Below are 13164 nucleotides of genomic sequence, written 5' to 3'. Positions count from 1 at the left end.
CCCCCCCCCCGGGGACAAACGGGGTCCAGGAAACGGTGCTGCTCCACCGCAACGCGTTAAATTCCTCATTTGAAAGGAATGCGTAGTTTGACGTCATGAAATACAATTAATATCTGCATAAAGTTTAGGGAGTGGGGCCCCCAATGACCCACTTTCTTTAACGCAACATATTATGTTATATTGGCTAGATATTAGTTTATATCCATAAAAATATTTATTTATTCCAATATTTGTTTTGCTTTAAAACAAAATGGATTATTTTCGGAAAATAGTGAATTCAATTCTTTTAACTAAACTACTTTGTCTTTCTTAAGTCAATTTTTGAAAAGAACTTCAAAGTTTAAGCATCATTTATGTATTTTTCTCAACTTTTCTCTAAATTTATTTTTTAATAAAAATATTTAGAAAATATTGAAGATCGTTATACTTTCACACATGTATTAGACATAAAATATTTTTCTTAAGTGAATTTTAATAGAGAGCTTCAAAGCTTTAGCTTAAAAGAAAAGCATAATTTATTTTTAACTTCTTTCAAAATTTTTATTTTTTTAATTATTTAATTACAATCTTTAGAAAATATTTTTTCTAACTTAAAAAAAATACATAAATGCATATCAGCCAGAAAATATGTATTTTTCATTTATTTATATTCACATTAGTCAATTATATATGCTTGGTAGTTTCTAAATAAAAGAGCAGCTGCATTTATTAATTTACTAATTTTTATACTAAATTATGTGCTAGACTCAACTCTAAGTAAACATGCTGTGTTATCTTCACTGGCCAAAAAGAATCTCATTACTGTTTGATATGAATTTTAAAAAGTTTGCTACCATTAATTTTTTTATTCATGTAATGAATGAATGAACTGCAACATTTATTTATGTAGGAGGGTCAAACTTGAATTTTGATTTTGACAAAGTTTCCCATTAATATGCTGAAGTTTAGATGTATTGTGTAGTTTAATGTGAAAAACTTAAAATAATCTTACTAGAAGTAGAAATGTAAAGTAGGGGCCACGTCAAGACAAATTCTCAAAAATGAGTAAAAATCAACAGAAAAAACTTCAGAAAGCCTGAAAAACTGTTGATCCAGATCAAATCTGACAGTTTGTAAACAAAATATTAAGACGTTTTGGAGAGGAAAGGGTTAAGAAAACATTAATGCTGTGCAAGGAAGTTTCTACACACGATGATCCAAGTATCAAAAGTGAGTCTGTTGTTGAATCGTTAACCAACCCGGGCAGCGTTGTGTCGTCATGGTGACCGTTTCCCTGAAGAACATCAACACTGCTGCCTTGTTCTCGCAAAATATTAATCCTATTAAAGTAAACAGGCGACGCCGAAAGCCGCTAGCTAACGAGCCGCTTTGGATGTGGCTGCGGGAATCCTGTGTCCACATAAGGTTATAAAGGAATCTGGAAAACTTGTAAGTCCTAATAAAACGACACGGATCCAAACCAGTTTTTATGGGCTATGTGGTAAAACAGAAGCCACAGTATTATTACTGCAGTTTATAAAACTCCACTATCAGCGTAAAGGATTTGTTTCAAATAGCTGCAACATGTAAGATATTAAAAACACACCAAAGCCTTGGAGTTAAAAAAAAAAGAGAAGCAAATGTTTATTTTTTTGTCTTCAAGATCTCACAATGCATGTTTTATTCCAGCCATTTCATCTACAAAATGGTCAAAATCTCCAAAAAGTTATTCTAAGATTGTTGGAAAAAAAAAAAAAATAGAGAAATTCAAGGGAGTGCAGAGCAAAAGTACCAGGAACATCTTCAGTATTAAAACTCAAAATTTCCAGATTTTTTCCAGCTGGATCAAGATCTTCTCCCCTCCGAATGTTAAAAGAAATAAAACACTACACGCACATGTAGTGGCATAAACAGTATAAATGTCCTAACATCATCCTTTCTAGGTCAGTTTAAAGCATACATTTGATTTTTACTAACCAATCATTGGCTCAAAAAGTGGTTTTTGAATCATTACAGCTGATAATTTAACTACATTTACACAGAAGACAGCTACAGTATTGCACATACCATTGCAATCCCCAAAGTTCACACACACACACACACACACACACACACACACCCTCAAAATTACTCTAAATCAATCAGGCAGCTTCTCACACGCTCACTGTTTAGTGCCGGTCCCGTGACACAGTAAACAAAAACATTCCTCGACATTAAAAAGGTGAAAACCAAAGAAAAACCAAAACTCCAGAGAAATATAAACATCTTGTCCACTGACAGGGCGCCGCTGGTGCCCGACCAGTGTTTCCTGTTCCTGAAGAGTCCAGATCCATCCGGTCCACTCCGGTCCTGACGTCAAGCCTCACCTGAGCGAGTCCATGAACACGGAGTCAGAACCAGCGCCCCGAGTTCAGCCGAGGCGAAGCCGTCTGTGTACCTTCGCTTGCTGAGTTTTAAAGTCTGCGTGGGACAGAAGTAGTACTAGCGGTTATTGTAGTAGTAGGAGGAGGAGTGTAGTGGTGGCGGGCCGGAGACGACTCCCTGCGGATCAGTAGGTGGCGCTGGTGGGCTCCCTCCCCGAGCTGAAGAGGATGTCGGCCTTGGAGCTCATGATGTAGGTCAGCAGGAGGGAGGAGAGCAGCACGCCGATTCCCACGCCGAGCGTCAGCATCTGCAGGAGAAAGAGCTCAAGTTGAAGGGCCAGAATGCAGAAGTCTGAACAGGAAGTGATCCGCGCCATTTTGGTAGGCAAACACAGATGAACCAACAAAAGGAAAGCATATTGACACTCTTCGCCAAAGTGCAAGAGAAAGGTATAACAACAAAATGTCTGCTGTCAGGATTAACCCATATGGAGAATGAAAACATGTCTGACGATGTGAACAATCTGCCTCTGATCTTCTACTACGATGTCGTTCACTACCTACTGAACAGGAAGAGTGTTCCACCATGGAGGAGCTTCCAGGGCCTGAAATCCATTTTTCATCAGATTTGTAAAGGAACTACGAACTCTCCATGTGAATAACAAGCTTCTGGTGACTGGCAGAGTAAGAACACGTGGTAAAAAAACATGTAGGCTACATGTCCATCTTAGCTAGCGCATAAAAGCTACATTGGCTAAGCTAATGTTGCTAGTTCTGGAGTAAGTACTACAGTGAATACCATTGATATTTATGTACTTGTATTGTTTATGTCATCAAACATTATACAACTGCTTTGGATAAATAAAAGAGGCATATTTTAAATAAAAATTTCAAGCATAACATTTGCCAACATCACATAACTAAAATAGGCACTGAAATATATATTCTCAAACATTGGAAAGCTAAAAAAAAATCGGTGTTAAGCAGCCAGTCTTTAGCACTAGCTTTTTGGAAACCCTTTTTAAAATAAGGGGTTTCCAAAAAAACACCTTATTTTTGGAAACTTAAAAATAAGTCAAAGCAAGTGACCTGCTGATCAAAATCACTTTAATAGACTAAAAGAAAGTCTGGCTGCTTGGATGAAAAATATAAACAAAAGACTGAAGATGTTTGGACTGGACTGCACTGTGTAGTCATCCTATTACTGTCATTTTACATAAATACGTCACCGTTCTCTTGTCCTCTGTAAATTGACTCATCTCTCTAATTGTTTTCGGTTGAAGCTAAAGACTAAAGCTAACTGTGAGCAGGGTAACCACTTTCTGTTCTCTGCTCCGAGGGGGAAAAGTTTGAACTCATTAAATTTAACCGACACGTTGTGCAAGGAGTCCCTATTTAAAATTCCACCTGAAGTGAGGAGGTGATAGCAGATGAGGGGCCCTGATTCAGTTCGGCCCGATGCTGCGGTGAGCGTGCAGAGACTTGAAACGCCTTCAAGAAATACGATCTGGCTCTGTCACATCTGGACAGATTTATGTTTATTGCATGGAGCTGCATTATCACTGGTAGTTCAGGTATGTTCTGCTGCAAAACGTCAAGACTCAGACAGAAAATGTTTGGAGTTTCAGGTGATTCTGACAGATTCCTGAATGAAAAGGTGATATGAAACAGACTCATACGTCCAGGATTCCTACAAAAACCTCTACTGCAAAATATCAGATGTATATTTCTAGATTTTCTAGAACTTTCCGAATAGAAGACATTAGATGAGTTTCATCTATAAGCTCCAGAAAGCTAGCCTCTTTGTCAGCAGTGTTGGACTTAAAAATTAGGCTAAAATTTAAAAAATGAAACGTATGAATAAATGACTGCAATGGGATGTTTCTGGATTTCTTTCTGCTCATTTTGTTTCGTTTCTGTGTCTGTTCACCAGATTTGTTTACATCACAATAAATAAGTTAATTTTTAAAAATCAATAACTGATTTACCTCCAGGTCGTGGCTGGCCACCAGGAATATGCGTCCTTTGATTTCCTTCCACCTGGACTCCGTCCATGTCGAATACTCGCTGGTGGTGTAGTTCTCCAGCTCGAAGGCCGGGGATATGGCTCTGGACCAATGCACCGTGGAGCGGACGCAGAATCCGTCCCGCTCCGTACTGTTAGGGAGCGCTGCGCCCTGAACCCAGATGTAGTTGTACAACTAAAGGAAGAAGAAGAAGAAGTTTGGAGGAAGTAAAATAAATGTGCTGCTATGCTCGTTTAGCAGAAAAAAAAAAAATCTAAGAAATTATATTAAATTGTTATTCCTAAGAACTACATTTTTTCCTTTCTTGTCATTCTAATTTTACTCCAACCTTTAAATTTACTTGATTTCTGCAGAATTATCAGAATTAAGTCAACGTTTGGGCATAAAAGCAGCTGTTAATCTCACATGCTTGCTCTCCTTGTCGTCTTCGCTCTCTTTCTGGTTCCTGCAGTTTTCCTGCGTCACGTTGACGACGCTCCCAGTCAGGTTAGCCAACAGGTACTTGGCCAGAATAGTCGGTAAGCTGGCCTGCTGCTCCACACTGATGTAGAAGTTCACCGTGTTGTTGTCTGAGAGAAAAGTCTGTTTTAATCACCATAAATATCCAAAGTATCTTAACTCAGTGGCTTGGAAAATGATTAATTAACCCCTGAATTTGCACATTTTCTCACATCGGAACTCAAAAAGTTAATTATTTACTAATCTGGTGACTTTTAAAGGAAAGAGCTGCACTGGATTTTATTCAGAGTCAGATTCAGAATTCCTTTAAATGTCATTGTGCACAAATAAAGAAAAACAAAATTAAAATTTCAAAGAAACAGAACAACTGGGATGTTAAGACTAAGTAAATAAATAAAGTAATTAATAAATAAATTAAAAATAAGATGAATAAATAGGTAAAAAGGTCTCAACCATTTTCATTCTACGTCACAATTTTTATGGCGTCACATTCCTGTCAAAAACCCTGAGGAGTCTATTAAGCGATAAAAACGCCGCATACCTTTCTGATTGCAGGCATTCCATTTATTCACAGGTCCATGAACGCAGCACTTTGTACATCTATATTGTGTATTTATGTTGTGACTGAGGATCCAAATTGGCTTCTGCTTTCATCTGGGACAGCAGATCAAATTGTGTTGTTTATGTTTGAGTTGTACACTGTCTGGTTTTAAAAGACGTATATTATTATTATTATTATTATTATTATTATTATTATTATTATTATTATTTTTATTAATGTGATGCTGATTCAAAGAAAAGAAGAAGAATAAGGAGGTAAGGAAGCAAAAAGTTTGTTAATTTTTTCTTTAATTTTCCTTAATTTCTTGTTATCCTTCATCCTCCTCTGGTTGCAGAGTTGGCCAGTAGCTAGCTCCATTTACTCAATTACATTTACCTGAGTAGCTTTTTCTGAAAAAAATGTACATTTTATTAAGAAACATCTCTGCTCTTAGTTGAGTAAAATTTCTGGATTTTCTACCCACCGAATGAAAAACAAAATTTCACCAGACACAGAGGCACACCTGCAGTTTTTCTTAAAGTTTCCTAAGTTTTTTATTGAAAGAAAATTATTTGGAAACATTTTCTTTTGCCTGACTTTATTTTTTTGTTACTTACATGAATTATTGTAATTTTCATTCTTAAAATGCCAAAATTTCCACTTAACTGAATATTTTTGGTCCGTCTGATGATGTAATTTTTAAATATTTAATGATTGATAATTTGATCAGTTATTCACTTTTTTTACTCTTATTTGAGTTCATGTGCCCACAAATAAATTGAAACGACTGTATTAACAAGTGTGCAGTTGTAATTGCTTAATAAAACTGCACATCCTCAGGGTTTATGGCAGCAATGTTATGCCATAAAGTTTGCACTACTTTGTGCTGGTCGCAGCAAAATACTTATGAAAAAGTTGGTGGTTATAATGAGACAAAATGTGAAAAGATCCAGGGGCATTATTACTTTGAGGCACTTTGTTCAAGAAGAGAAAAATATTTATTTTTTGTTTAAAAAACAAAACAAAAACAAAGCTAACTTACTGAGATGAACAATGTCCTTCGGGGCTACGATCTCTTGTGTCCAGGAGTTATTCGACGATATGAGGAAACTGTACAGCATTCGGCTCACCTGAGACGAAGTGACAACATTTCTGATAAATGAGAAAAGCCTTAAAGAGAATATCTAATGTCATTTTATATCAACAAAACATTTATATTCATTGTGCGTCTACTTGTCAGATACCAGAGTTAGTTTGATGCGACAAAACGGTAAAAAAAAACTATATTTCAGAATGGAAAAGTTTGTGGAAAAAAATAAAATAATTCAATATAAAATAAACCTAGAATTTAAAATATGGTGTGCCTTATTTTCATCAGGACTGTTATTTATAATTTGTAGAGTTGGAATGCAAAGCATAGTAATTCTGGACTAAAACATTAAAAAAAGTTATGTTCAATTTATTGTTAGAACTAAACGTAAACATGTGAAATGCATTTAATCCACAACTAATAAATCAACTTTCAATGACGACCTAGTTTTTGTTTTAGATGCATAAACTGTGAAAGTGTGAATAAAATAAACAGTAAATGTGTAAATGAATGAATTTACCTTGTACTGCAGTATTGAGTATTTTAAGTCATTAATGCAGTTCACAGTCTTACCGTGAGTTCGTCCGCTTTAATGCTGCTGATCTGTGTTTTCTTTCCTCCAGCCTGAAGAAACAGAGCTCGAGCCACCATGGTCGCCACTTCAGCCAGAGACTGAGAAGAAACAGAAACTAAGATTATAGATGCAGCTCAACCACAGCTGGTATGAATGGATGAATGGATGGATGGATAAACAGTTAGTAGATGGATAAATGAATGAATGATTGATTGAAAAAAACATATGAAAGAATGAACAGCAGTTTATAATGTTTCTCCTTAACCTGCTGTTCCACCAGTTATTCAACAGGTTGTTGCTAGGTAACCACCAGTTACTCAGCAGGTTGTTGCTAGGTAACCACCAGTTACTCAGCAGGTTGTTGCTAGGTAACCAAAGAGTGAGTGAGCCGATTCCTCGATCTGCGAGCACAAGGTTTTGAGCAGCTAAAACCTTTCGGTTCTGGATTGGAGTTCAGTGAATATTATAAATATTGAATATTATCTATTAATATTGATCACAGGTTTATCATGATATACTGTTATTGATTTAATGTCCAACTTGGGTGTTTTATTGAACTACAGTGAGTCATAAACCTTCTGACCTTTGCGGTGTCCGTGACGTGGTTCAGCTGCTCCGCTGGCGTCAGGTTCGGAGGGTACAAGACGTTCAAACTGTCTGCGTTGTCAAACATGCTCTGGAAGTACCTGCACACAGACACAAATCAGCATCCGACACCACCAAACCCAGCAGCAGCAACATACTCCAAAGAGAGAGAGTTCTCTAGATGAAAACACTAATACTTGTTGGAGAAGCTGGAGTTGTAGTCCTCAATGACGACGCCGGGGAACGGCCGGGCTCGCAGGAACCTCTGGAAGGACGAAGGCGGCAGCGGCTGGGTGACGTCGGGTTCCTTCACAGAGACGTTTAAACCTTCAGCGGCCGAGTTCAGGTTGTCGATCAGGTTCTTCACCTGAGGCGGATCAACAAAGAGGAATCCAACTGTGATCTCTGTATCTACACATTTACTATCAGAAACACTTTATTTGAAGGGTTGTGCATAAGACTGACATGAAATGAAGGAGTCTTCATAAATGTTTATAACTGTTGTCATTAAGTGTTATTCTGTAAATATTTACTCTTATCGCAAAGTTTTACTGAAAGTTGCATTAAAAGTCCATTAAACATGTAAACTTTGTATTACTCTGTAAATAATGACACTTTTAATGCAAAGTTCCATTAAAATTTGCATGAAAACTCCATGAAAAGTGTAAACTTTGCATTAAGAGTGTCATTATTTACCAAATCACACTTCATTATAACCGTTATAAACGATTATAATGACTCTTTCATGTTAATAACAGGTGTTATGTTTATGACAGTGTCATGTCAGTCTTATGCACACCCCTTCAAATAAAGAGTTACCTTACTTTCTAAAGTAGGGCTGTCTAAACTTTTTGTCATGTGGGCAAAATCAGCGATTTGCGAGCCAAAAAAAAGAAAAAAAAAACTAAAATCAATTTTTTGGTTTTAGAAAAGAGATGATGAGCATATTAGATCCAAACCGTAAAAAGAATTTTGCATTTTAAGAAAGGCGTCTAGTTTTCATAACATTTTGGGGTCAATTTAACACATTTATTAATGTGTTAAATTGCTGCAATTTAACAAGACTGTGCAAATGCAGAATGAAAGAAACCTCAGTGAAACAGCAGAGCTGCTGCAGACCGACTCACCAGATGAGTCGAAACCCGTCAATAACTATAAATATTAGGTGTGACTCTTTTCTGTCGCTGTCTGAGTTTCTCTTCTGCTGTCAGAAATAATCTCTGGTTTCCATGATGGACTATTAGGGGAATTGAGAAGAACTAAGCAAAATATGAGAATAAAATCATAATAATACCCGAATAAAGCTGTAATATAACTCAACCAAAGCTTTTTTTTCTCTTTAAAAGAGAAAGAAAATGTGTGTGTTTTTATTTGGCGTATGTAAACTTCTGGTTTAATGTAGAACAAACCTCTTTCTGAATGCTGCTGTTCCTCATAGAGATCGGATCCGTGTGGAGCCAGAGGTTGGAGCTGGAATAAAATCCCACCTGGAAAAGACGATTAAACATAATTAATCACTGCAGATAAATTCACTTCACTTACTTTATCTACAAGGAAAAATAAAGCCACTCAAGTAATATAACATAAAAGTGACATCACAAACAGGAGAAAATGTAAATGGTGAAAAACTTTTTGATTATTACAAAAACAGGATTAATTTTGCTGTCAGAATAATACAGTTTGCACAAGAGCATATGCTGTGATTCTTAAAAATCTAAAACCCTGATTGAGGTTCATGATAAAACTATAAAATATATTAAATATTTAAAATTTATATCTGAATGCAAATATTTTTATTTTGCATAAGTAAAAGAATTTGAGCCAATATTGTCTGGGATTCTCTTGCAAGAGATTTTTAAACTCAATTTGATTTTCTGATGACTTAAAGGTTAATAATGATAATAAATAATGTCCACTTTCCATTATGAGTTCATATTTTTGTTTAAAAATAATATGTCTCTTTTATTTATCCAAGCAGTTGTATGAAGTTTGATCACGATAACCTTCTAAAATCAAAAATAACCTTCTAATATCTTTACATATCACCTAATAACTCTAGAGACATTAAATACTGACAAAAATAGTTATTTAATATTGTGATAGATACTGATATCGAATTTCAGATTAATCCAGTTATTGTATTTTATGCAATAAAATGTTAATTTTCTTACTTAAAAACAGTTATTTGTATATTTAATGTGTTTCTAATATTGTATAAAAAAGGCTTTTTTATACAATATTATAAAAATGAATATCTCTAGATTTTTTTTTCCGATTAATAGATTAATCTTTACAATAATTGATCCATATCACCCAGCACTAAGCACCAATATTGATCTTTAGGAGTTCAAACAAAACATGCAGAATTAGAAACTGGTTTATTTTGCCTCACAACTTATAAAGAAGGACAAAAAACAAGCTTTCCAAAACGCACCTGTCCAATCTCCAGCACAGAGTGGACGTTGTCCAGATCTATCGGGAACTGATTTTTCTCCATATCGTAAACCATTTTCGAACTGCCGATGTAGTCAAACGTTTCCTGGGTTTAAAGTAAAACGACAGTTTAACACGCAGAAAGTAAATCCAACTTGGTGTTTGTTAAAGACGGGGAGTGAACAAACCCCGTGGAAGAAAGTGTAGAAGATGGTCCGGTCCAGCTGAGCGTCCTGCGTGGCGTTTCTCAGAGCGTGAGCCGCCGCCAGCAGAGTGATGAGGCCTGAGGCCGCGCTCTCCGCCCCGGGGCCAATCTCAGAGAAGAAGGACCTGCTGTCGAGCTGCAGACACGAAAGAAGAGGAAAATCAGCTGATTCATTTATTTATTCTCCAACTTATCAGCTGATAACGTGGCTATAAACTCCCACATGAAAGGTTCAAAAATGGAGAAAATCTTCTGGATGTGAGGAAGACATATAAAGACATAAATGTGTAGTTTATGTAAAAGTGACAAAAAAGCAAACACAACATGATTAGACGCTGAGAAAATTATATATTTTCTACCATGTTTATTTAAAACATACTCCAAGCTGCCATCAGTTGCATTCTGGGAAATGTAGGACAACTGCAGGACTTTGACTAGCTTGAATCTTAAAAGAAATATACATTTCTTTTAAGAAATAAAAGAAATGTCTTCTGGGATACTTCAAGGTTATTTCTTTAAATTAACTTTTATTCCAATTTTTTATTTCATTTCTTTGTTTTGCTACTGCAATTAAATATTTTTTATTTATTGTTTTACATTTTCATCATTTAAAGCACTCTGATTCATCTTGTTACTGAAATGCGCTAAAGAAATAAATCTACCTTGCTTTGCTGTAATGCAAGGTTCAATCACAATTTCTTTTTTTTTGTATCTTTTATTTTCCCCTTTTGGAATAAAATAAAATATATTTCCAGACGAGCTGGTGTTTTCAAAGGTGAATTCAACAACACATTTGCAGAAAATTCTGTCTTTTCAGGAGAAAAATGTACAGAAATGAAGCTGGATCAAGAGTATTCACTAGCTTACGCTTGCAGTCATGTGACAGCAGCTGCTTCCCTCACATGAGAATCAGCAGGCAGTTTCTGAGAAAGTAAAAGTCTTTCTTATTGTGTTTCAGACTCACCCTGGCTGATACGATGATCACACTCTCATCTGCCTTGTGGCCGTTTTGTGTGGTGTTCAGAGGTTTACTAGGGGCCCAAATATTCTGGTCACTCAAAGGATCACACACCATGTCTAACAGGAGAAGCAAGCAAAAATAATAGATTAGAAGTAATAATCACCAATAAATTGAGTTTATGAAATGTTTTCACTGTATCACAGCATTTAGGATGAATAAATAATCCAGGAAATGCCCAATAAAGTTCAAAACAACCACATATCGGTACTCAAAGAGTACTTAAGCTATTGTTTTGACTTTTGCGATGCTGTGGGATTACCAGGCTGACCATTACTCATGCTAAAGCTGATGCTGTTTCTCCTCATGCAGGTGGGCGTGTTGGTGACGGCGGACATGTGGGAGGAAAGCTGCATGGCGCAGAGAGGGTACTGAGGGTGGCTGCCATTCACGGGACGGTTGTGATCCATGTAGCACTGAGAACGGAGAGAAGCAAACACATTCACCAAACTGTGGCATTGTTCCCAAGGAAGCAGACAGAAAACACAACTTCTTTGTAGTTTCTCACACAGAAGGAAATACGATGTAGCTCCTAGTACAAATATCTTAGTACGGTTGAAATAAGACAAAACTAACTTACAGCTAATTTTTCAGCAAAAATAGGAGCTTCATTTAAGGAAAAACTCCTTAATATTGATGAAAAATGTCTTGTTCCACTGGCAGTTTATTTCACTTAGAACTAATATTTTTTCCACCAATATTAAGAAATTATTGACTTAAAACAAGCTCCTATTTTTGCTAAAAAATTATTTCTAAGTTATGTTTGTCTTATTTCAAGCATACTAAAACATTTGCACAAGAAACTAGATCAAAACTATTTGGATTTTGTTGTTTTCATAAACAATTTGCTGCTGTGCAACATCTGCATTTTTTCTTTATGCTAAAATTGTCCCAGTGAAACATATTAAAGATCAAAGTCATTTTGTGCTGCAACATTAGAATAGCTATGAAATGAATAAAAAATGAGCTACTTGTTGGAGTCTTTACCTGCCGTATGAGCTGCGTGTCGTTGTCGTCTTTCATAGAGAAGATGGGAAAGTCGAACTCCTCGTAGGACAAACCGTTGCCCAGGGGATTCCACTTTGTGGTGTTGCAGTGGGCCAGACCCGGACCGTAGTTCTCCGAGTACACACCTGGGGGGAGAGGGGGAAAAGTAAATAAAATCATCCAGATTATCCTAACTGTGTCTGCGCCTGGTGAGTTTTTGGTTAAAACATGTTTGTTTTTCATTCAGTGGGTAGAAAATCCAGAAATTTTGCTCAAGAGTAGAAATACTTCATAATAAAATCACTCAAGTAAATGTAACCAGTTACTACCCAACTCTACAAAAGAATAATGTCTTAACTTACACTAAGCAAAGTATTGGAACTCCATCTCTTCTGAACTTTTGCAACAAAAAACAAAATGATCCCAAGAACTCAACCTAAAGTAATCGGTTTTGCTTTTTGCCTTTTCCATTTCCATGGCAACACGTCCGACCCACCTGTGTTCTCGTTGGGACAGCGAGTGTGAGGGGAGAAGCCGTCCGGTGGGTTGGAGGTGGGCTCCACCACAGCGACGCCGGCCACCCTGCCGGAGCCGTTCTTCAGCTTCATCATGACGGATCTGACGGACGACAGTTCAACACGGGAACTAAATTATATATACAGGATGCGTCTCGTTCGTTTTTTATTCCTAATACATGTTTGGAAATGTCTTTTTTTATTGCAAAGTTTACTAAATAAGTTCACTAAAATTTGTTCTGGAGGAGAACTACCAGATATTTGCGCTTGTTTTCACTATAAAACTGAATTAAAGCGAAAACATGGTTGATAAAAGATGAATACTTTGTGTTTTACCGTCTACTTTTAGACTTTTATTGTTTTTTTCAGTGTACGTAAGATTAGTTTG

At 36.3% G+C, this 13164-nt stretch overlaps 1 protein-coding gene across 1 annotated transcript; it reads right to left on the bottom strand.

Annotated features, from left to right (window-relative positions):
• Window positions 1–1592: 1592 nt before the first annotated feature.
• Window positions 1593–12900, bottom strand: ncstn (nicastrin). The gene is made up of 14 exons (XM_015023893.1): window positions 12758–12900; window positions 12262–12407; window positions 11552–11690; window positions 11221–11333; window positions 10240–10392; window positions 10053–10157; window positions 9028–9105; window positions 7816–7985; window positions 7617–7719; window positions 7033–7131; window positions 6412–6499; window positions 4775–4938; window positions 4331–4543; window positions 1593–2650 (listed from the first exon to the last, which is right to left on the bottom strand). The coding sequence occupies exons 1-14, from the start codon at window positions 12870–12872 to the stop codon at window positions 2528–2530; spliced, it is 1809 nt and encodes a 602-aa protein (XP_014879379.1). The 5' UTR covers window positions 12873–12900; the 3' UTR covers window positions 1593–2527.
• Between the last annotated feature and the right edge of the window lie 264 nt (window positions 12901–13164).

This window comes from Poecilia latipinna, unplaced genomic scaffold (genome assembly GCF_001443285.1).
Source record: "Poecilia latipinna isolate Pla-1442-1.1 unplaced genomic scaffold, P_latipinna-1.0 Scaffold3444, whole genome shotgun sequence".
NCBI lineage: Eukaryota > Metazoa > Chordata > Actinopteri > Cyprinodontiformes > Poeciliidae > Poecilia > Poecilia latipinna.
This window is presented reverse-complemented; position numbering and strand designations above follow the sequence as displayed.

Bases quoted from the DNA above. Each gene is read 5' to 3' on its own strand.
- ncstn (XM_015023893.1), bottom strand. From the start codon at position 12,872: ATGATGAAGCTGAAGAACGGCTCCGGCAGGGTGGCCGGCGTCGCTGTG. The intron at 10,158-10,239 runs GTTTGTTCACTC...CTTTAAACCCAG, and splicing joins TCTACACTTTCTTCCACGGG to GAAACGTTTGACTACATCGG. The intron at 9,106-10,052 runs GTGCGTTTTGGA...CGTCTTTTCCAG, and splicing joins CTGTGCTGGAGATTGGACAG to GTGGGATTTTATTCCAGCTC.